At 47.1% G+C, this 25,563-nt stretch overlaps 2 protein-coding genes across 2 annotated transcripts; one reads left to right on the top strand and one right to left on the bottom strand.

Annotated features, from left to right (window-relative positions):
* Positions 1–11,731: 11,731 nt before the first annotated feature.
* On the bottom strand, positions 11,732–19,748 carry LOC311353900 (protein spinster homolog 3-like; the record flags this gene model as incomplete). The annotated part of the gene is made up of 14 exons (XM_084473698.1): positions 11,732–11,772; positions 12,057–12,228; positions 13,106–13,204; positions 13,322–13,387; positions 13,681–13,870; positions 14,258–14,410; positions 14,691–14,833; positions 15,273–15,339; positions 15,748–15,899; positions 16,474–16,610; positions 16,740–16,805; positions 17,271–17,514; positions 19,194–19,332; positions 19,738–19,748. The coding sequence occupies 14 exons, from the start codon at positions 19,746–19,748 to the stop codon at positions 11,732–11,734; spliced, it is 1,680 nt and encodes a 559-aa protein (XP_084329824.1).
* Positions 19,749–19,947: 199 nt separating this feature from the next.
* On the top strand, positions 19,948–25,452 carry LOC311353901 (immunoglobulin superfamily member 11; the record flags this gene model as incomplete). Its single annotated transcript, XM_084473699.1, has 7 exons — positions 19,948–20,011; positions 22,228–22,382; positions 22,878–22,944; positions 23,209–23,340; positions 24,017–24,172; positions 24,848–24,970; positions 25,256–25,452. The coding sequence occupies 7 exons, from the start codon at positions 19,948–19,950 to the stop codon at positions 25,450–25,452; spliced, it is 894 nt and encodes a 297-aa protein (XP_084329825.1).
* Between the last annotated feature and the right edge of the window lie 111 nt (positions 25,453–25,563).

Consider the following 25,563-nt stretch of genomic DNA (forward strand, 5'->3'; position numbering starts at 1 on the left):
GACAACTGATACGCTGGGAAATACGCAACGGTTTGTCATATTTTCAATCGCTAAACTGGGTAAGCTTGCTCTTCATAAATTGCACAGCAAAGCGTTACATAATTCCTGCCTGACGACATAGTTGTCATATCAGGTTATTAAGGTGGTGTCGCCTCCTACAAGGCCTACTGGAGGTGGACAGTTTAGGAGATGGAAAAACAAGACGTTCCATTATCAGTGTTGACTTGAACAACTAAAAACGAGAAGCTATCAGCTATCAGCTATCAACTCGGACTATCATCTGTTGAAGATGTAAATGTAAAGACGCTATCAACAACACTTGCAAATCAGTTGGCAAATTGGACTACTTCAAACTAGTTCAATGTCCATATTGAGTTAATAATAGATTAATAACCAGGCTATACACTCCTTATCTTCCTTATGAATAACTCAAGTGCGGACACTTCAGAGAGCCAACACATAACGCCTGCTCAGCTGTATCATAGGGTCCAGCTTGGAACAGGTCCCTGCACAGAACCGGCGTAGTGATACTACAAGTTGCTGAATGTTTAAATGGAGCAGCGGGAGGTGTAAAAACCAAGCGGTCAACTGACAGCGACACCAGGTGATGGAGTTGAGTGACGAGGTCACCTTAAGATAATTGATCATCAATGATCCAGGAAATCCTCTATCGCCCACCATTCACCACCGCCTTGATATGCTGATCGATTTGATTGAATCACACAGGCCTGTACAATCATCTGCCTTCACACACGCACACACATCCCCGGGACGATAGCGTTATCTGCTGATCGTGGGCATTGTTTGATTATAGCAGGACTGTGCTATAATACTGACACTACACACTATCTCTACTTTATCAGTTGAGAGCATCGTTCACCGTTTACAAGAACATACAAACAATGTAGAATGTACAGTATAGGCTACTAACGCTGAGTTGTTTTATGACAGGGCCTGCAGTGTTTTCCATATTCAGATATTCAGAACAAGAATAATAACGCGATATTAAGAAGAATGACCGCTCTGTTCGGGGGAGCGCACAAAAGGACGCGTGGACTCTTACCGGCTACGGTGCATCTATCCATGTAATTCAGGACGTTCCCGAAGCTCAGGATCCCGGCGGCAGCGGTCGGGGTCCGGCATCTCATCAGCGCAGCGCGGAATTTGTGTCCAGGCTTGCAGGGGTGGAGGTCTGCGGTGGATTTCAGCGCGGGACTCATGCTGCCGGAGAGCGTCTGCACCTCATCCGAACTGCTGCAGCCCTCGATCTCGCATCCATCGCTCTCCACACACATCTTCTTGCACGAAAGATCCAGCGCAAATGAGGACGAGACAAACAGGGGCAGAAGGGAAAATAAAACGTGGAACAGCGAGAAAAAAAAGAGCGAAAAAAGATCCGACTTGGGAGTGCGTGTGGTGTGTGGCGTTGAAATTATTGGCTGGAGTGTTTCAACGCGAGACGCACTCCTTGGGTCATGTCTTTAGAAGCGCAGCAACGGGCAATGCGCTCCTTAGTGATTTTTCTATGAGGGTTGAAGCGCTAGTGTGGTGGGCGTGCCGTCGAGGCCCCGCCCCTCAGCCCTGCAGCCAATGGTCGGAGGAGGCACCTGATTCTCTCAGAATGCGGGGAATTGCAACTTGAGTGCGTTTACATCTCAGGTATGCCGGTGACTTCTGCCGTCTTGTCCGCGATAGCGTTTTTCTCACATGGTGATGTTCTAAGAGATAAGCTAAGTAGTGTCACCATCAGTGAAATAATGATTTGCGGTCAGAATAATACTTATAATGGCCTACTTACTAATAGGCTATTAATAATAGTAATTCTAATAATCTACTAGCCAAATACTACTTATAATAATTCGAATAATAATTTGTGTGGTTGCAAAGCAAGCCACTTTATTGTTTTTATAATAATTATCAATTATAAGTATCGTAATAATTGATTATCATTTATCTGTTCTTTCAACTGTCATGACTTGTTGAGAAAATCATTCTTTCTACGTTCTCTTTTGATTTCATCCTTATTGTATGCGTACAAAAATGTTACATATATTTTCCATTTGATGTAGGCCTATCTATCTGATTAAATGGCCAATCAACAGCATAGCCAGCCCTCCTCTATGTGGACCATAGTCACAGACTCCTGGGGATGTGTGTATGCAAGTAGGTCAAATGCACGGCAACAAATGGTATAAATCTCCTGCATGTCTTCAATCTGGCACACAGGTAGAGCTGGCTCCACACTGGGAATTCCTTTTCTGGAGGTCAGGGATGTGTACTTCTCACACACACACACACACACACACACACACACACGTACACACACACACACACACAGGGATGTGTACTACTCACACACACACACAAACACACAAACGACTGTGTGTCTGCATGCGTTCACGTACTTGCTTGCACCTGCATGTGTGTATAGGTTTCCATGCCTGTGTGCATATGTGTGTGTGTGTGTGTGTGTGTGTGTGTGTGTGTGTCCACCCTACTTCTGAAACTCTGGTACCGTGTTACAAACAGCCTACTTAATCAGCGGTATCTTAAAGAGAAACTTGGTAAAAATGCAGAGCACCAGCCTCCAACACACTGTGGAGAGTATTGTAACCACGGTGCATAAGGTGGACATGGTTGGTGCTTAAGACATGGTGGAGAGAGACTATGAGAAGGGGGAACCCCCTTGGGGACTCTCTGCTGGTGGTTAAGGAGCCATAAGGAAGGACCCATTAGGCAGTGCAGGAGGGGGGCGCTGGCCAGCACAGCGCTAGCTAGCGGGCTAACTAGGGCTGAACTCCGTTGGGAGCCGAGGACGAACCAACAGTCAATAGGCCTTTTGTTCTCTTTAATGACCGTGGTTGATCAAACCCTACACGGTGCTCTGGTCCGTCTTCTACTCGGACCCCATCACCCTAACCATCAGCACCGCCAGGCATGGAACATCAAAGCCTGGACAGCAGACACCCACGCCAGAAGACCTGGTCACAAATCATTGGTGTTTTTATCGCAAAGCGTCAGGTAAACACGCTGCTTTGGAAGGCCGTGCAGGAGAGATGGGAGCGGTGGAGGTTGGAGAGGAGGGAGGTGGAGGAGGAGGAGGACGAGGACGAGGACAAGGAGGAGGACGAGGAGGAGGACGAGGAGGAGGGAGGAGGAGGAGGAGGAGGAGGAGGAGGGGGGCTTCTGCGGTCCAAGCACTGATGGGGGAGTTCCTCTGGCTCCAGCTCCTCCAGCTCTTGGCAGCGCTGTGGTGGATCTCAGAGAGCAGGGCTGAAAGGCTTCGACACTTACCGAACCGAAACCGTGTTAACTCAGGTCCAGGAGGTCAGAGAGACTTCTTGTTGTTGTGGGGGTTGGTTTTTCAGCCTGATAAAAAAGCTTGTATTTCCTTCATGGCGCACACTCTGGTACATGTCTATACATCACATAGGTAACCCATAACAACGTGTGGAATCCTTATCTTTTAAAGTAGGGCTGAAACAAAGCAAACAGAGACCTAGGGCTAGAGGCTCATGGGAAACCGTGACGACGCAGCAGTAAAATGGAGTCGTAACCATTGAGACGGAACAACTCACCATACACGTTTATATATTCAACCCTTGTTCATCCAGACACATGAGATACAATCTCACCTGACCGAGACGACAAAAATAACAACAACAGAACATACAATATTAGGTTAGCAGAGTTTAGAAGGGGAAAGTCAAGTGCAAAGACAGCTGCCCATCACACTCTTTAAGTCTTTAAGGAGCTCTCTGAAAACATCAAGGGAGCCTAGATCACTCGGTTGTAAGTCTTCTTGCCTAGCTGATGCCAGGACCGTGGGTCTGCATCAGGAATGGCTTTCTTAACCAGCTCAGTCCTGACGAAGGGAAACCAGGCCGTAAAGGGCTGGGAACCCTTTCTGGGGATAATCTGTGGAGGATCAGTGGCACTAAGACAGTAGCAGTCCGCTCCCTCGCTCTCTCCCTTATTACCCAGGGTGCCCCCCTATCACCCCCTCACCTTCCTCCCCTCTCTCTTTTCTCTCTGATGTTTTTGAGATGCTGGTCATGTCTTGAGGATCCTGTGTGTTTTCCACAGTGGCAGACTGATGGGGGGGGGGGGGGGGGGGGTTTCTGTCTGCCCGCTGGCGTGGCTCTGCAGTGTGGCTCCGAGCCGTGGAGTCATATACACACACACACACACACACACACACACACACACACATGCGTGCACATGTGCGTGTGAGTCTAAACACATACACACACACACACACTTACACATGCACACACACACAAACACACACATATGACACACACACACACATACACATGTAGACAAACAGTAACATGCACGCACACACACACACACACACACACACCCCTGCCTTCCTTCCTGTCTGAGCTCCGCGGAGGCCAAGGGGCTGGCGTGCAGGATGGGAGATAACCTCCCCTTAATCGCAGAAGCCCAGTGCGTCTGTATGCTTGATAAGCTGGACTCCCTCTGCATGCTAACGTGGGTCTGTCTTCAAAAGTTTACATCCCCAACCCCCCCCCCCCCCCCAACACCACCTCCCCCCACCACCACCACCACCACCAACACCAACCCCCACCCCTTCTCTTTCCTTGGGAGAAACTCGTATCTGAGCCTCAGGCGATGCTGAGCCCGGGCCTGAGTGTGTGTCATAAGATCCAGGTTTTTGCGGGCTGTACCCTGAACAAACATTAACAGTCAATGCGGTCAGCTTCGGATCAATCCAATCCCTCCATTGTCCACAATCTCACACTCACACAGGTGTGGCTCTGAAGTCCCTGGCTATTATGTTCTCTTTATTATTAAATGACGTGTGATTAATAATGAAGTTGTGAATGAAACCTGGAGAGCCAATCAGAGGACTGACTGGTTCACATCGACACGTGACGCCTGTGAACATGTGTAACACACATGATGCAGATGTACTCTCCAGCACGCACAACATGTTTGAACTTCCCCTGCCCTATTGAACAGAGCCACAAAACAGCGGCTCCACTCAAGCTACTGTGTACATTTATAATTCCTACGCCAGAGAACAGACGTTTTCGTCCCCTTGAGCAAATATGTTTTCCTATATGGTCCTTTAGGATTATCTGAATGTGCCTTGACCCCCCCCCTCCGGTCGGGCCTATCTGTCCCTGAGTCCACACTAAACCGGCTATGGAAGTTCCTGTTGGCCGCGGCTGGGGCTGTGCGTCTGACATGGACAAAAGTCTATCTGTGTGGAAACATGTTTTCGCACTGATAGCGAGTGAAGCTGTCAATTCAGCTCTGTTTGGCCATGAGGCCTGGGGTCCTGATAGCAACCGAGCCACAGGACACGACCGCAACCCACCGGCGCCCCGTTGGATCTCACAGAGCCGAGGGGGCTGATTTCACTGAAGACCTCCAAATGAAGAACTGATATGACTGTGTCGAGGGGGGCGCTCCAAGGGCCTTCTTGTGGCCGCACTTTCAATTGTGGTTCACACCAAACCGATCCATTTTCACATCCACCACCGAGCAAATGCGTGTTACTCCTCCACAACCCTATTCTTGGAAGGGGGAAACGTACCGTCAGACCCTTTTTTATTTTCAATTCCTGGTTGCGCTGTGTTGTGTCAATAACAAAGCGATGGTCAACCAGGAAGTGTTGTGGGTGCCACGGTGGCTCACCGGGTAGAGTGCGTTAAGGCTTAGTCCTGATCGCAGCCACCCGGGGTTTGATTCCTGCCCGTGGTCCTTTGCTGCATGTCCTCCCCTCTGTCTCCCATACCTTCATGTCTATCTCTCTCTTGGGTCAACCTCTACGCGTCTAGTAATTTTCGTAAAAAACGAGCAATCGGTGTAGGCTGTGTAAGCAAATGTGGAGGAATATAAATAATAATAATAATAAAAACATTGAGAATTTCAATAAGTGACCTTGCAGGTTCTGCTCGGTCCCTAAAAATAATAAATAAATAAAAAACAGGAAGTGGTACAAGCAGTGAGACAGGTCACAAGAGACAGGGGGGTGGCAGTGAGACACGTAATAGGAAGCAGGAGGTGGCAGTGAAGACAGTTGGGTCGTCAGCGCAGGACGTCAAAACACTGACCCGATAGCACAGACAAGAGCGTCGAGATCCAACGCAAAAACATCCCCCGACACGAGAGAGGACATTTTTCATAGTGAAAATACTATTGTGCTATTGTACTACTATTTAAAAAAAAAAAAAAAAAATACTATTCCACCAAGGTAGCGTGATGGCAAGGTGAGGAAGGCTTATCTCTGCATGTCATCATCATCATCATCATGGTGGCGTCCTCAGCCGACAGACCACCCCTATGTCCGCCGCCGGCATGCGTCTGCTGTCGCAGGGGGCTGCAGCCGTCTGGCCTGCGCTCAAGCTTGCAGTGTGGGCCTTCTGCCAGCCTGACCCCCTCCCTGTGATCACCGGCGACCCCTGACCCCTCAGCTGACTCCTCAGCAGTCTGCCCGACTGCAGCCATGAACTGAACTGTCCTTCCTTACACGCTTACACACAGACACACACACACACACACACACACACAAACAGACACACAAACAGGCACACAAACAGGCACACAAACAGGCACACAAACAGGCACACGCACACACACACACAAACAGTTGCACGCACAAACACACACACACACACACACAAACAGTTGCACGCACACACGCACACACACACACACACACACACACAAACCAGCCCCATTTCAGCAGCGCTTCTCTTCTTTAAATAAGTAAAGATATTTGCATATTTAATCTCTCATTTTGATATCCTTTTATTTGAGTGCCCTGATACATCAGAAAAAAATCCTAGTATGTGCACACTTGGCTAGATATACATAATACGGATAAGAAAATAGAAATAACAAAAATGTTGTATTAAACCAACTCACTGACCCGTAGACAGAACTACACAATAAGAGCGTCGGCGTGAGCGACCCAGCGCTGTGGCGAGATGGAGGCCAGAGGACTGAAGAGTGCGGTGGGTGTGCTCTGAGCATCTTTCACACGTCCTCGCAGGTAGCAGGAGGAAGAGCCTGTGGGAGCCAGCGGCGACTAAATATAGGCTTCAGGGGCCACACAGACAACCTCTTTCATCTACCTGTTTCATTATTCATCCCACCACGCCCAGGACGCCGGACCCTTCGTTTGGGGGGGTCATTCGTCTCAGAGTATCTGTCTGGGAGCAGAGAGCGAGTGCTTTAACCCTCACCTTCACAGAGAACCATAAATACATCGGCTCTAGAGCGCAGGTGAAAGGAACAGTCAGAGGAACATGAAGAGAAATGGCTCGCTACTTCTATTTGTTTCTCTTTTACTCTTTTTAAGTGTGATGTGCCAGGACGTTTCGAGCCCCCAAACTGAAAGGTACCGGGATCGATCCCCAGTGTCCTTAGTGTCACCTGGAGGCCGCCTTGTGCTGGACGCCCAAACCCCTACCTGCTCCTCAGTGATCTGTGGCTGGAGTTCAGCGTCGCTTTGGATGAAAGGTGTATCACTGTAACAGCAATGGTGTTCTCGGTGAAAGGACGTCGGGTTGGGGATGGACTGTGAACGGCTACGGGAGGACACAGAGATGTTTTTCCCAGTGAAGTGTCCACGCGGTGGTGGCAGGGATCCGTATTTATAGATGGGATGGATCTTTGTAATTACTCTGGCTTTCCTCTGTGAGCCGACGGCCCCTCCTCCTCCTCCTCACAGTCCCCGTGACCACCGGTCCTCCTAAACAGGAATGCTAAATACATGGAACCAAAGCGCACACATGCCATTATGGGCCTAACCTCAGCCTTGGCTGCACACTTCCGCTGTATTTCACATGGAGCCGTGAATAAGGCTCACGGAGCAGTGGGAAAAGGGTCTGGGAGCCCTGCAGCTCTGCACCGGCCTCCACTGCTTTTCATTTACATTCATACTTTTTTGTCTGTAATCTGGTACTGAAGTGCATCTTAAACATGCATTTTGACGCATTTGGTCTGTATGTGTAAATGGTGTTGTCATGTCGTCATAGTCCCAACGATAAATGGCTTTCCTGACTGTTCAAATTCACCAACCACTCTAGATGATCCATCTTATTTGCATTTCTATTGGTTATATAGACTTTAACTAAACATGTATTCATCAGATGAATGCATATTTGCGCATTTCTATTGTGTGAATAAAGACATATGGTTCTGCACAAAATAGTAGCAATTCTAAAGAATACCAATAATATTTATCGTTTGTTACATTCATGACATGTTTGTGTCTAGTCACAACCTATTACAAAAAAAGAATTCATGTACTGTATATCATGTTTTCTATGTATTACTGTCGAACCCATGAGTCGACAGAGCTGTCCTGCTATCTGGGGAAACACAAACAGCAGGGCTCTTCTGGTGGAAGCCTGCTGAATTCCAGAGAATCACACGGCGCATTGGTATATATGACGTCACCCGCCTGACAGAGGCCTTGAACAGCGAGGGTGGGGGCGCTGGCGTGAGGGACACATGATGTCACACGCGATCCACCCTGCTGGGGGCTGATAAGGACGGAGTGTGCCACTTCACGGCCACAAATGTGGTTTGATGATGCTATCATGGCCCCCTTAGCCGGCCTCGTAGGAGGGGGTGTGAGCGAATACGGGACAGATACACCATGCCCACTTCTTCTTCATTCTACTGTCATCGCCACACACACCCCCTACACACACACACACACATCCCCCCCACACCCCCCCCCCCCCCCCCCCACACACACACACACACACAAGTCCTCCAGTGCTGATATTATGCAGCAGGCATTGTTATCATGGTTGCAGTGTGTGTGTGTGTGTGTGTGTGTGTGTGTGTGTGTGTGTGTGTGTGTGGATGTGTCCAAAGAGTGGCCCTATGCTCCACAGTGGAATGTTCCAGTGTTTCTGAGTAAACACCCAGCACATCCGCTACTGCTCCCTGCTCTGCCACCACCTCCCACCATCAGCCCCCCCCCCCCCGGCCCGCCGGCTCCTGGCTCTATCGGCCCCCCCCCCCAGCTCCAGCATTGATCGGCCAGACAATTTATTAGGCATTGTGGCGGCTTCCTGTACGGCCGGGGTCAACAGGGGGAAGCCGGCGAGGTATGCTGATAAAGTGGGCCGAAACATATTCCAGCACAATACCTATTGTGTTTTAATGGCAGGTTTAAACTGTGGCAGGGCACAGTGTTTTTCCGCACATACCTTTTGGCATACGTGCTTGTACTTTTGCGCAACGCCGCGCTTTCACACACCGTCCTCGGCTCGCTCGCTTAGTCTACGACGATGAAACGATTTCCCCGGCGTAGTCACGGTTCCGCCGTTACAAGACGCGTCGAGGCGGCTTCTGGGAAGTTAGGATCCAGCTCTCCTCCGCACGTTGCCACCCCTCAACCGCGTCGGGCCTGGAGGTTGAGGAACAAATGCAATGGAAGCGCCGTACTTTATTTTTGGTGAATGTCGCAGAGAATATTCAGTTATATTCCGTTAATATTGAGTTACAGTACTTAGTTGTGTAGCGTCTTATCCTGGCTAGCTTTGTTGTATACGGGGAATGGGTTAACCTAGCGATTGTTAGTGGTGCTCGGCACTTGGTTCTATGAACATCCTCACTGTACCGACAGCAATGTATTGTTTCACCTTCTTCTGACAAATGTATGTATTGTAAGTCTAACTAAACTAAACTAACTAAACTATCTAAATGCCCTCAATGTAAATGTAAATGTAAATGTAATCACAAATAAAACAACAAAGGTTTTCTCCTCACCTGATTGGATGAGCATGGACTCCAGGGTTGGCTTGACCTTGTGCGTGACATTGACTGCAGCCTTAAACCACCAGCGCCGTGTAGTTAAACATTCTCCAGGGGAAATATGTGACGAACTGACAATAGGAGGATTTACCAAGGGGCCCGAGACTCTCCCTAACTGCTTTTTTCGGACAGTTTTGACAGTGATTGACACACCACTGTCACGTTGGGGTTCCTCAATGCATGACATGTGTGTCAGACTGTAAGCCAGAGACTTGACAACAGCTTGAGATGAGCAAAGGCTAAACCTATCGTCTTCCATGAACTCATTTGAGGTCGAAGAAGTCCAGTTGCAGAATCGCTTCAGGGCTAATTCTATACAGGCCGATTCTAAAAGCGCTAATATTCAGTGAGGACACTGCATGAATATGTGAGTTATGAGATATGGTTTTAAACAGATTAAATAGATGTTAGTGTAAGGATTACCATAGTCGCTTAAATTAGTCTAATAGTGAATGTTTTGATACAGGTTAATTCGACTCATTAAAGGGCCATTAAATTAGTGAATATATTGATACAGACCTAGCCTACTTAAGGATTTTAACCTCACCACAGAAAGCTGATCAGAAAGGAGGAAATGTGAAAATGGAAAACATAAAATAACTTCTTACTCATAAACACCAAGCCTTTTTTTGTTTTTCCAAGTAAAATTGCACATTAATAAATTAACCCAGGGCTTTTTTCTGCATAACATTGGTATGCTTCGTTTGGCTCTGGTGTACAACTCAGGTCAAGCCGGCTTCTGGGATAATGTGCCAGAGAACACCATTAACCTCATGTGGTGTGCAGCTTGCCTTGACAGGTGAGAAATGGTGATGCTTTCTCGTTTGCGCCAGAGTTCTTCCCCAGCAGTAAACAACCAATATTTCCACTCGTCCTCCCAGATGATAGACATCTTTGGATACTCCACTTGACGCCCTCCGAGATAGGCATGCTGCTTTAGAATCGGAATCAGAATCAGCTTTTTAAACTAAATTGCGCCATCTAGTGGAACAACCTCAGTTGACTTTTAATGTACTGCTACGATTACTACTATGGTGCAATTTGGACAGGTTTCAGGATACGTGTGTGCCTGAACATCTTTTTTTTACTCGGATGCCAGACAGAGATAGAAGTGGCACTCCTTTTACTTAAGAATAAACAATAAACCATTTTCTATTATCTTTTGTTTTGGCCAAAAGAAAAGGGCTTACAGAGATCGACGAAAGAACAGTAAAATAAAATATATGTGCTGTGAAATAACCATTCAATCATTCAAGAGAACACGTTTTGCAGCTGTGTATGATAGGCCCTCTCTAAATGGATCTGGATAGGCCAGCTCTGGATAGGCCTGGTTCAGCAGCAGGTCTCATATAGTCAGACAGCTGCTCATTAGTTGGCCAGGAACATCCATAAACCAAGAAGTCAGCATGTTTTACCACCCTGGTGGGATCATGCCTAATAAGGCCTACAGATGAATCCGAGTTTAATTGTAGTGTTGCTGAAGGTGTCGTTGCTAAGAAGGAGAGCATACTCGAATCTGACAGTGATGACTGTACTACTAGCCAGCTACTAACTGATTTATTTAAGGAGCTGCATTCCATTTTATTAGCAATTGCAAATCATTACTTCGATTTATGTTTAGAGGTTAATGACTGTGTTATAATAAACCCTCTCAGATATAGACCGAGGGGAAAGCAGAAAGGCTGACGGACTACAGTAATGTAGTCTTCACATAATCGTTTTTGCCACATTTTATACAATTAATATAAACTACAGTGCAACAGCGTCCCCAAGTGGAAGGTAGATGTAGCTCAACAATGGTCGGTTTGTAGAGAAACAGTCTCAGTCATTCTTCCAATGTGTTTATTATGATATTCCTGAAGTGATAAAAAACATTATCGGTAATATCAGTCGGTGTTGGCTCCATGCCAACAATTTAAGGTGAACCCAACTTAGGAAGCATAGTGGGCTGTTCACCTGGGAGGAACACACACACACACACACACACACACACACACACACACACACACACACACACACACACACACACACACACACACACACACACACACACACACACACACACACACACACACACACACACACACACACACACGAGTAGAAGGTTTTCAGCTTATTAGTATTTCCATGCAGGCCTAGAATGATATGTTATAATATATCCACATGGAAGACGAGGGTCAACTAAAGTCCTTCTTTTTTGGGGGGGGGGGGGATTTTGTATTTATTTGTGTGACATTTACCTTCGGAGAAGCGCTGGGCGGCCGTCTTGTCCCGTGTGATGTACAGGGCGTTGACCAGGTAGAAGAATCCGCCCAGCACGGCCACGGCGGGACACAGCAGGAAGCTGTACTGCAGGCTGTGGAAGCGCCACAGCGGGGAGTCCGGGTCGTAGGTGCTCAGCGAATCAGAGATCTGGGGACGGGGTGGGGAGGTCACGTGACTCAGGAGGAGGGGGGGGGGGGGGGGGCTGGAATCACCCTTCAGACGGGTTGTGATAATGTACATTATAGTGCTTATTACACGGCTCCTTACTAAAGAAATCAATAATGTGACACTGAATATATACAAATGTATATTTTATTGATTTGAAAATGATTGAATTGCTTCCACTTCAATTCTACCGATTTTATTTCCTTGGAAACAGCTACCGTAGCAACTGTATGGTAATCATAGCAGAGGTCTGCTATGCAAAAATGACCACTGAATGACGTTATTGGAATCGAGTATTCAAACAAGTCGCATGCAAACTGCTATTTAACAACAATCTTAAATAGTTGATCCTGATTGGTCAATGACGGTTCAAGGGTGTGCATTATTTTCAAGCCCCCTTAAAATCAGTTTAAAATCAATGCACTTCAAATCCCACATAAAAGGTCCAGTCTTTTAGTAGCATGTAGCCTTGAGGTGGCAGATTGCTACCCACTGAATACCTCCCCCTCTCCCTCCCCCTCTCCCTCACCTTCCAAAGACTATGTTGGCCACTAACCTGGTTCCGATTTCAGGAAGCCTATAGCGACTCTTTGACTTGTCCCGATAATGATTTTAGGAACTAGGGTTAGTTTGTGATCAATACTGATTCTATTGTTTGGCTGTTGTCAGACTTACCCTTTAAGTCTGCCACCATTAAACGCCAACATTGGCAGAACAGAAGCATGCACATACACACCTACTGCAATCAGCTGCCAAAAAGCAGCTGGGAGACAAAGTTCTCATGGTGTAACTAGCGACACCGTTCTTTAATCCACAATCATTAGACAATGTCGTTTCCATGGTCACTCGTTCTCCTCACCACTCCGATGATGTAGGGGCTGGCCGCATCGCCCAGGAGATGGCAGACCATAATCTGCAGCGCTATGGCGGTGGCGCGGCGTGTGGGCACCACCACGTACTGTACAGACAGACAGACAGACGGACAAACGCCTCAGGGGTGAAGGGAATATCTCAGGGGTGTCATTACATTTGTATTCCAATCAGTTGAGCGTGCGACTTCAAAGCCCAGACTCACCAGCACTATATCACCCATGATGGGCCAGTTGAGTGACAGCAGCGTCTCCCCGAGGAAGACAAAGACCTGGAACCACACACACACACACACACACACACACACACACACACAAACACACACACCTTGCATGATGCTTCAAATTTGATGTCTGATGTAATGCACCGGTAACCTTCAGTTTGGAGGAAGCTAGGAAGTGGAACAAACCGTTTGTGTGTGTGTGTGTGTGTGTGTGTGTGTGTGTGTGTGTGTGTGTGTGTGTGTGTGTGTGTGTGTGGGTGTGTGTGTGTGTGCGTGCGTGCGTGTGTGTGTGTGTGTGCGTGCGTGGGTGCGTGTGTGCGTGTGTATGTGTGGGTGCTTACATATGTGACTGGGATGCTTCTGGCGGCCAGGAAGATGGCTGCCAGCAAGCAGGGGATGCAGCCCAGCATGCCCACGGCGCAGATGAGGGGGTCGACGTTGGGCACCCGGCCGATGAGCCCCCGGGTCAGGAACGTGCCCAGGCCCACGCCGAAGATCCCGCTCGCCACCGTGACGGCGCCGAAGATGAAGCTGTTGCCGGGGGCGACGGTTTAAACTCAACGTCACGCTCGGCTATTTTTTCGAATAAAACAGAGTGCTGCCCCAGTCGCGTGGTCACGGTCTGCAGCCTCGACTCGCTTTGAAAGGTGAACCGTTGACGTCATGCGTCTGGGATTTGCATTCTCCGCCGGTCAAAGAGAGTCTATCGGGGCCGTGCGATTGGTCCCACACACGTCCTGCTATCTTTTTCGGCAAAAGGGATTTCGGGATTCAGGCCGCAATTTTTTTTTCGCCGCCCGCATATGAAGCAGCGCTCTGGTTGCCTTTCAATAACCGAGCGCAACGGTTCCGGCTTTAGCGTTTATAAGAAGGTGTTTGAGGCCGGCGAGCGGCACGTCAGAAGGGAGTGCTGCTCACCTGTCAGAGGTGTCACACGGCTCCGCCAGGCAGGGCTGCCGGCTCCCGCGGGCCACCTGGGCTCTGCTGAGGAAGGTGGGCGCCCAGAAGGCCAGCGCCCCCGTCACAAATGACATGGACGTGATGCCCAGGGACGACCACACAAAGCTTTTGCTATGGGGACGCGGAACACACACAGACAGACACACATAGACACACACACACACAGACACAGACACATACAGACACAGACACACACACACACACACACACACACACACACAGACAGACAGACACACACACACACACACACACAGGCATTCACATGCATGCACACACAGAAAAAGGATAAACAAGTGAGTGGATGGTCCATTGATCCTCCGTTCCCAGCACTATGCTAACCCTCAGCCAAACCCCGATATCAGAGATGGGATGGGGGTACTGCTGGCCGTACTTCTTCAGGAGGTACTTGATGTCCTCCAGGTAGGAGCTCCGCCCTGTGACCCCCTGGCCCCGGGTCTCAGACGCTCCTCTGGGGGGGTTGGGACACAGGAAGACCAGCAGCACCACGCCCACCGCGCCCAGGATGGGACAGACCTGAGGAACGCCAAGCAGCACCAATACAAAGAGTGAAGGCTTAAAGGGGCTGTAGGTGACATCTAAGAGCTATTGATTAAGGGTAACTTGTATGAAACGACATGGCAGACATGAGCTGACTACACCTGCCTCTGAATGAGCCTATTTCATCCATTTCATCAATTTCATCCATCTAGCCTCTTGATCACACTGCGCATATACGCAACACTACTGAAGTGCAGGGAAACCTAGGAAGGGAGGGAGCAGAGAGAGGGAGGGGATACTTTTTGGGCGTTGATTCTTTTTTTAAACCTTGCTCTCTTCTGCTCTTTTCTACTTCTAATTATTTTCTGCTTCTCTCTTCACAACTCCCAGATCTCACTATACAAACACACTATATCCTGTTGTGTGTGGGCCTACTGTGCGGAGTGAGAAGTTCGTCGACATTTCTCTACATTACCCTCAGAGCCCAGCGCCAGTCTCCGGTGGCGGTGGCTATGGCGGATCCCATGATGTAGCCCAGACCGCTGGGAACAGAGGACAGAGAACAAGCTGGTTATTCTTTGATGCATCTCTTTGGAACAGAGAATATGATTCCTGTAAGCCAGGTTTTAAACTATATAACGGGTCCAGGATCCATTTGGAGGATGGAGGCGGCCTGATTCTGCTCCCAAATCTCAGATTTTGCTCTGAGCACAGCAGTATTGGTGGTCCTTTCGTTAGAGGAAAGGACCACCAATACTGCTGTGCTCAGAGATTTGGGAGCAAAATCCAGTCACACAGGCACGCTGAATATGTGACTAAAAAGGCTTGGTTGCTGTAATCAGACAAGACGATCTAACTGTGTGCATTGGAAACTCAACATTGCATGTTATATATAACATGTATCATATCTACTACATACATCATGCATATGAATGTAAAACGAGTGCTACCTTCCAACGGGGAGGACCACGTAGAAGAGGGAGATGGCGATGGTTCTGCGGCCCCCAGAGAACATGTCTCCTATGATGGTGGGGGCGATGGTGGAGTAGCTGGCCTCCCCCGTCCCGACCAGGGCCCTCATCAGCACCAGCACCCAGAAGTACTGGAGCGCAGCCCACACACAGGTTAACCCACAGACAGGTACATGTGAACCCACAGACAGTTTAACCCACACACAGATATATGTGAACCCACACACAGGTACATGTGAACCCACAGACGGGTACATGGGAACCCACAGACAGTTTAACCCACACACAGGTACATGTGAACCCACACACAGGCACATGTGAACCCACAGACGGGTACATGGGAACCCACAGACGGGTACATGGGAACCCACAGACAGTTTAACCCACACACAGGTACATGTGAACCCACACACAGGCACATGTGAACCCACAGACGGGTACATGGGAACCCACAGACAGTTTAACCCACACACAGGTACATGTGAACCCACACACAGGCACATGTGAACCCACAGACGGGTACATGTTAACCCACAGACAGGTGCATGTGAACCCACAGAGAGGTACATATCAACCAACAGACAGATACATGTTAACCCACAGACAGGTACATGTGAGCCCATAGATGGGTACATGTTAACCCACAGACAGGTACATATTAACCCACAGACAGGTTGTATGATAACAATAGCAAAACTGTCTTACCTCCTTACTGACAAAGGAGCCACATAAAGTCATCACAAGCCACACGCTCAGGCCTCCAATCATGATCCACTTCCTGTTGTAACGGTCGCCAAGGTAACCAAAGAAGGGAGCCAATAGTATGAAACTGAAAATGAAAACTGTGAACGCATTAACATTAAGAATCATTTTTTTAAAATCTCTTATTCTTTAGATTACAATGTCATGTGTGATGCCTATCAAACACACACATCATATTTGTGCGTGTGTGTGTGTGCGTGTGTGGATACCTGTCTGAAGAAGACCAGAGGTGCTGTCGTTTATGTCAAAGAACTTCTGGATATTGAGGAGGACTCCTTTAGAAAACAAAGAACAACAGGGCCAACAACAACACGTCAATCTCTGTCACTACCGTTCAAGCAGTGGGTCTCCTCGCACCAGTAGACCATCTTTTAAAAAGATATGCATCCCTGGTTTCAATAGATTCACAGTATGTTTAACGTCAGAAAAGGAGATCCAGTCTTCAGTTTTGTCAGTCTTCATACATATTTACAATCAAATATTGTCGAATGAAAAACGATATTCATAGAGCAATGTGAATCATCTCACTTTTCTTTTTCATATGGCAATAAGAATATATTGCTTATTTTAATGCAAGAACATAGAGTCCTGGGCCCTGGGCTAAAGTACCCCCAGTAGGTGGTGTTGGAGGGTCACGGCAGCATGAAAGCGTCTGGGCGCCCCCTGATCTAGTATGCTAAACCCGGTTCCAAGCCCACCCGCCATGTGTGTGTGGCCTGGGGGGGGGGGGGGGGGCTGACCTGCGATGGTGTAGCGGTCCATGAAATTGAGCAGATTGAGGTAGCAGAGGACGGCCACGGCCGGGTAGGACCGCCGGGTCGACAGTGTCGCTTCCCCCACCAGGGGGGTCGTGGACTTGGCCGGGCCGCCGGCGATGGAGCCGTAGCGGCCGGAAGAAGAGTCAGTCATACTGATGTGATCTCTCTGGCCCGTCGTCTCCTCCTCCGGTGTCCCCAAGCCTCTGGCCTCCATGCTGAACTCGTTCTGGGCGACAGATGCGGAGCACAGCTGGGCGTGAGTCATCGTTCCTTTGCCAAATCCAGCAAATTCTGTCTTTTAAAGTATTTTATTTGTCACATGAGCAGTTATAACACATCTGTAAATATGAGAAGATGCCTACTTGAAGCGACCTACTGGGGATTGTGTGGGGCTCATGTTGTCTACATATTGAAACATCTAAATATAATCACCTTTGAAAAACAAATAGAATGTAAAGGAGATAATGCACTATAACACTCACACATAACTGAAAGGAATGAAGGCCAGTGGTTGGACGACGTGGTGTGAAAGTGGTTTAAAGATGACTGCATGGCGGCCTCCTTTCATGTTCTATTAAAGGGTCTATTTTTCTCCCCAGCGTAACGGCCGTTTCATGTTTCTATTGGATATCAGTTCAATCACCCACCATCCTAACAAGTACGGTTAGAAGAAGACTTCACAGCCCTCTGGAAGAACACATTTCCCTGTGGATCCAGTGAAGTTTGCCCCGGTTCTGTGCTATCAAATTTGGCAAGATAGCTCTGTGGAGCGTGTGTGGATGATGGCTGGTTTAAGCAGCCTCACCTGGCCCTGAGTCTGATTGGACTCTGCTGGGTGAGGCTGCACACCAGTTGCACATTGATTGCTTAATGTGCAACAGGTTAAGCCAGCTGTCTCCACGCACACTAAGGGGGAAATCTGTATGGTTACATGGAGCACTTTCTGCAAACCCTACAATAAACTGGTTTCCAACACCACCAACCACTTTGTTAGGGAGGAGCCCAGAAAAGGTACCCATGTAGAGTGTGGCAGCCAGGGACATTGCAACAATCTCAAAATCTAAATCTAGTTATGGATGAGCACAGGATTTGTTCTGTTTTCCAAGAAGCACTTGGGTAATTGTGTTAAATTAGGTTTAGAAGAGAAAAGGGAAAAAGAACAAAAGGTTAATGTAACCATATATCTACCTACTGATGAAGAATGAGTTTTTAACTAAAACCACTTACACTGCAGCTATAACATTTGATTAAAATAATTAGATATAATTATAATTTAAAGAAGAAAAACATCCAGTGCTTCAAAGCCCAAAGGCTGTGTGTTTCAAAGGGCTTCAGTCACTAACACTGGTGACCTTTCACACCTCTCCTCTCCCATCTGTGATTCAATAAACGCACGAGTGATTGACCTATGGGCTGATTATGGTTGAATTATTTAGACATTCTTCTTTTTAGTGAAATAAAACATAAAAATGCCACACAGAGTGAGTCCCAAATGCAAGGTGACATTACAAAGCTACATAGCACAAGGAATTGTAACTAGGACATTTTTGCTTTGTATTTGGCAGTTCTTACCTTGTGCAAAACTAATGTAACTAAAATATACATTGTATATTTAAATTGTAGATGACAGAGTAGTGATATAGTGGCCACGAGGCAACAATTATAGATTTAGATACAATCTCTCCTCAGAGCAAAACCAAAGCTTTTACTCGCTGACATGATCTCAATGGAGCTGGCTTCACAACAAGCATGCCTACAGGCACTCGGTGTGTGTGTGTGTGTGTGTGTGTGTGTGTGTGTGTGTTCTTCCACAATACACACACACTCTTACGTACACTACTAGGGCAGTATTAGAATCAAACTCTTCCAGTTTAAAGTTTACCGAACAACCAATGGCGTACATACGTGTTGTCCAGTGAAGCCGATCCCTTTGAGTCCAGTGACTGAAGGTCCTACAGCATGTTGAATGTGTCCAGTAGCTGTGGCGACTCCTGGTGTAGGTCTGGCAGTGGGGAGAGCATTCACAGCAGGGATGTGCAGCCCGCTAATAGAATCTGTGATATTAGGTTAGCACAGAGGGCCAGCCCCTCTCTGGGCCGGTCATATGCTCTCACACAGGTCCTCACATTGTATCGGCTCACACAATGACAGGCCAAAGGGTAACAACGTTTTCCTCATTAGCAACTTGTTACAATTGAATTAAATTGATTACTTTATAAATATGTATATTTGGGGTGATTTAGCCACATTCATCTATTCTTTTTTTTTTTTTGGTAGAATTTTTTGATTGATTTAAAAAAAAAACAACGATCAATTAAAATGCTCTTTTCCCCATGGTGTAGTCCTATAAGAGAATATATAAGAAAGATTTGTTTTGCATCGTTAGGCAGTTTTGACATTGGCTCACAGTCTCCTTTCCTCTGCTGGTAATAATGCTGAGATGACCCACATTCCAGTCATTGTACTTATATTGAATGACCATTATTCCTAATAGGCTATTTGGGACTCATTGAAAAAAGAAGCGATTGGGGGAGGAATGGCAGAGTGAGAGCGTGGTTGGTGGCATCGCTCAATACATTACTTCTGCATGCTTGATTCTGCTGTTCAACTTGTACATCCGTCCACACATGGATGCAGAGGACCAAATGTTTCCCCAGCCATGGGCTGCTATGGAGGATGGTTACTACGTACCGTGTGCCTGTGCTTTATCCCCCTTGGCAACAGTGAGTATGCTTATCTATGTGATTGTAGCTTTTATTACAATGTTTAATGAATGCTAATTCAAAATTTGTATTTTCTTCACATTTATCTTAAGAATAGGTTTGCTTATGCATTGCTTATTGAACTTATTTAGCTATGCTGATTATTTATGACGTCACCTACAAAACTATGGGAATGTGATGTGTTGTGCATTGAATAACCTGTACTAGTATTGATAAATATGAGAGCAAACATGCCCTGGTCTGAAAAACCTTTAAATAATATGATTAGTTGGGTTTTGCTGGTTTAATTCCACATGCCTTTGATGGTTAAAATGTAGTTAGAATTTTAAGAATCTAGATGTATGCTTCATTCCTATATATATATTATATGATATGTATGAGTATAATATGATTAAATATTAGAAACTATGGCGAATTTAAGAGACATTTGCTGAAATAAAGAAAGAATGCAAGATAAATGATGGAGATTTAAATGTGAAAATAACTCAACTTAAATGAGGACAGGCTGTCTGATAAGTTGGGCCAACTCTGCAAACTGTCCAGTGTAATTACCAGCCGATAGACATGATGATCACACAGGCACACACACACAGGACAGGGCTGTCCTCACAGGGCTTGTGAGGACAGGGGGATGGGGGGAGGGTGTTTTGTATTAATGAGGGAACAGAGTAATGAGCAGATCAACTCTATGAACATATTCCACAAGACTCCTCTCAGAAAACCATCCACATTAATGACCAACGACACCATCATAATTATATGTAATATAGGTAATTATTACAGCATCGGATAATTATTTCAGTTAGGATGATAATGATCAAATGCATTTATAGAGCACGTTTCAAGGGATGTTAAGCGCTTAACATTGCTCTCTGCCTGCCTTGTCTGTGTGTTGTGGGTGTGTAGGGACCTTTAGTGGCCATAGGGCATCAGAACCTGGAGACAGAGCCCCCCCCCACCCCCACCCCCTGTCTCTGTCCTGGGGCGTAGAGTGGACAGGCCACGCCCTTAGGAATGGGAAATATTGTATGGGAGTTAACTGAGCTTAAGTTCAATAATTTATATTTCAATTTGAATCTCAAGGAACTGTTCCTGGTTTCTAACCTGGTGCTTAACCTGGTCTCTAACCTGGTGTCTAACCTGGTGTCTCTAACCTGGTGTCTAACCTGGTGTCTCTAACCTGGTGTCTAACCTGGTGTCTCTAACCTGGTGTCTAACCTGGTGTCTAACCTGGTCTCTAACCTGGTCTCTAACCTGGTCTCTAACCTGGTGTCTCTAACCTGGTCTCTAACCTGGTCTCTAACCTGGTGTCTCTAACCTGGTGTCTAACCTGGTGTCTAACCTGGTGTCTCTAACCTGGTGTCTAACCTGGTGTCTCTAACCTGGTGTCTAACCTGGTGTCTAACCTGGTGTCTCTAACCTGGTGTCTAACCTGGTGTCTCTAACCTGGTGTCTAACCTGGTGTCTAACCTGGTGTCTCTAACCTGGTGTCTCTAACCTGGTGTCTAACCTGGTGTCTAACCTGGTGTCTCTAACCTGGTGTCTCTAACCTGGTGTCTCTAACCTGGTCTCTAACCTTGTCTCTAACCTGGTGTCTCTAACCTGGTCTCTAACCTGGTCTCTAACCTGGTGTCTCTAACCTGGTCTCTAACCTGGTCTCTAACCTGGTCTCTAACCTGGTGTCTCTAACCTGGTGTCTAACCTGGTGTCTCTAACCTGGTCTCTAACCTGGTGTCTAACCTGGTGTCTCTAACCTGGTCTCTAACCTGGTGTCTCTAACCTGGTCTCTAACCTGGTGTCTCTAACCTGGTGTCTAACCTGGTGTCTCTAACCTGGTGTCTAACCTGGTGTCTCTAACCTGGTGTCTAACCGGGTCTCTAACCTGGTGTCTAACCTGGTGTCTAACCTGGTGTCTCTAACCTGGTGTCTCTAACCTGGTGTCTAACCTGGTCTCTAACCTGGTGTCTAACCTGGTGTCTCTAACCTGGTCTCTAACCTGGTCTCTAACCTGGTGTCTAACCTGGTGTCTCTAACCTGGTCTCTAACCTGGTCTCTAACCTGGTGTCTCTAACCTGGTGTCTAACCTGGTGTCTAACCTGGTGTCTAACCTGGTGTCTCTAACCTGGTGTCTCTAACCTGGTCTCTAACCTGGTCTCTAACCTGGTGTCTCTAACCTGGTGTCTAACCTGGTGTCTAACCTGGTGTCTGGTCTCCAGCAGCGGTGAAGGTGAGCATCACTGAGCTCAGTGTAGAGGTGGTCCAGGGGGACTTTGTCCTGCTGCCCTGCTCTTTCACCACCACCAGACCCCTGACCAGACTCAACGTCATCTGGACCCTGGCCCCCTTCTCCAGCCCAATGACACCCATACAGGTAACATGAACCGACATCAACACTAGGTGCTGGCCTGGGATAGTGTTGTCCTGGTCAGGGTGTTCCCAGCTGAAAGGTTCTGAGTTCAAACCCCAATTTCTGCCGTCTACCTGGAGTCCTCCCTGAGCAAGATGCCCTATCCCTACCTGCGTATTAAAGATGTATGTACAAACCTGCTCTGGATTAAATAACCAGATACATAGAAGAATATTGAGCCAATGAAGGAAATAACACTTTACTTTATGCTTCACTGTTAATCACACATTGGACGCATGTAGTCGGGATTTCATACAACTGTTTGTGAAAAGTACATTTTGTACTTGGAGTCTGGCTAAAATAAGGGGAAAGCCAAATCTTGAATGTTTTGATCTTAACCCATGATTCATGCATTAAGATTATAATATTTAATATGACGAATGACTCATGTTCCCTTTGAAGGTGTATTCAAGTTGACCGACGTGCTTATGTCCTTGTTTCATATCCGTTGTTCTCCAGGTGATCGTCTACGACCACGGTCAGGTGATCGAGGACCCCTCCCTCATTGGACGAGTGGGCTTTATAGGTAAACACGTGACATCATATTACATTACACTCATAACAATAAACATGAGCATTAGATAAGGTTTTTATGAAATAACTTAAATCAAAAACTTCAGCATAAATCAATAAACACAAAAACAAACAGAACAAATGTATTTTTGGGTGAGTGAGTTCATTTAAGTACTGCATATTCATAGTGTATTTGTGTGCGTGCGTGCTGCATATTTGTGCGTGTATGTATGTGTGCGTGTGTATGCGTGCGTGCGTGTCACTGACTGTTCGACAGGCCTCCCCTGGAAGGCAGACATCGTCCTGAACGACACACGGGGGTCTGACGCCGGGGTGTACCACTGTGTGGTCAACAACCCTCCAGAGACCGGGGACCAGGGGATAGAGGAGCTGGTCCTGGATGTGCTGGGTGAGCCCCTCCAGATGGAGGTCCTATCAGCCGTTAATCAGCCGCCATGTTGGCCCCACAGCCGACCCGCGGTGGCCGTCCTTCAGCCACTTGAGTCTAAAGATAAATTCACGATAGGTTGCTGTGGATTACAGTGTCTGCTACATGACTAAATGCTACATGATTGAGATACTTTACTTGACTCTTTATTTGTGTTGGAGGACCTTAATGACATGCATCTGAAAATAAATTCACTGTAGCTCGCTTTAGATTTAATTCTGAAATAGTACAACAATTGTGGCAAGAGAAATGACAGGGTGCATGGAGGCTAGCTTATAATGAAAAAGTGCCTGCAACATATGGTAGATAGAACCCATTGAGGTGTAACTAAACACTCAAATAAATATGGAAACAATTATAATGCAAAATTATGTGCAAAAAAATGAATACAAAAATGTATTCAAATTGGCTTGAATCCATCCCAGGTGACATAATCACTCGCCAGCGATAATTTCAGCCAATCAGATGCCCACCTAGGTCCTCTGGAGTAGTGATTTGGTGGACTTCTTGTTCTCTGATGTCTATGTATGTGTGTGTGTGTGTGTGTGTGTGTGTGTGTGTGTGTGTGTGTGTGTGTGTGTGTGTGTGTGTGTGTGTGTGTGTGTGCGTGCGTGCGTGCGTGCGTGCGTACCTCCAGTGCCCCCGTCCCTGCCCGTGTGCCAGTGGGAGGGGGTGGTGGAGCTGGGGGGCCGGGTGACCCTCTCCTGCAGCGTGACGGGGGGGCACCCTGTTCCAGAGCTCCAGTGGCAAAAGATGGAGCCTGAGCGCATCACACTGCCCATCAACATGGACGGTAGGACCAGCGCCTCAAAGGGACTGGGGGCTCATGGAGAAATGTCAGGCGTGGCTATTTTCTAACAAGAAAACTTCTTCAAACGCGTGTGCTCTGCGACATCAACTCTCATTATGCAAATAAAAAACAAACGTTGTATTTTTGGACCAAAGGGGAATGCAAATCGCGGACCAATGAAGTCAATGCTCCAACGTTTCGGCTAAACAGAGTGGATGTTCCAGAGCACAATTTTTTGTGGTCTGGAACAGTACTCCTGTATTAAAATAGGAGTGTAACAGGTCCCTTTTAACCCAAAAACTCCATGTCTTCTTGACCCTCAGGCAATAAAATAAGCAATACATTGCAATTGTTTTGTTAAATATAGATAGAGAAATGCTAATGATTACAGATAAGGCATGATAGCATATTAATTGACTTCCAGTGACCTACTTCTTGGTCAGTCCCCAGACTCACCCGCATGTTGAAATGGCATGTTGGCATGTTGAATGGTGTGATTTTATATGGTGGATTTAAGCTTTCTTTTTTGACATAAAATAAAATATATTTATATTATGTTAAAAACTTTTCACTGTGGTATTTTCGTATTTAACGTTTCACATTCCTGTACAGTTGAGTTCGAGTTCCATGCAAATTGACAATGGTATGCTTACGCGTATGCTAAACCCGCCCTAACAGGAGAGATGTCCGGCTGGGTGCAGATCGCCAACGTCTCCTCCCAGACGTCCGGTCTGTACCGCTGCTCCGCCTCCAACAAGCTGCACACGCAGAGCTGCTACATCAACTTGTCCGTCTACACCCGTAAGGAGCCCGCTCTGTCCGCTCGTTGCCTTTAAAACACTAAAAACACACAGGTGTCCGAATAGAATGTCTTTTTTTCCCCAGAGGCCGAATTAATTTCAACTCTTTGTAACATTTTTGTGAGTTTTATCCAAAAATGACCGAGATTTTTTTTTTTTTTTTTTTTTTTAAAGAGCGTTATACTCAATATGATATCGATACCACTATGAACCTTATTTTATTAGAATTTTATCATACTTAACTGCTAGGTAAATGAATGTGCATTTAACTTTTCTACTTCAGCAGCGCCCGCCGCTTCCACGGGCGTCCTGCAGGGGGTGCTGCTGAGCCTGTCCATGAGCCTGCTGCTGACGGCGCTGCTGCTGCTGCTGGTCTGGCTCCGCCGCAGCGGGCAGGACGGCCGGAGGAGAGGGGCCTCGGAGGAGTCCTGTTACAACGAGATACGATACACCCCCTCTCTGACGAAGCGCTCGTTTGTCTGATGACAAGTAACCAGACCTCCGTTAAGAGATGTACATATTATTTTTTTTCCGACTCCGAATGCGTTTAGCCCCTGCATTGTTTGGTCTTTTGCTTTTGCCGCATTGGGGGAC

Source organism: Micromesistius poutassou, assembly GCF_964030765.1.
Source record: "Micromesistius poutassou genome assembly, chromosome: 10".
NCBI classification, from domain to species: Eukaryota; Metazoa; Chordata; class Actinopteri; order Gadiformes; family Gadidae; genus Micromesistius; species Micromesistius poutassou.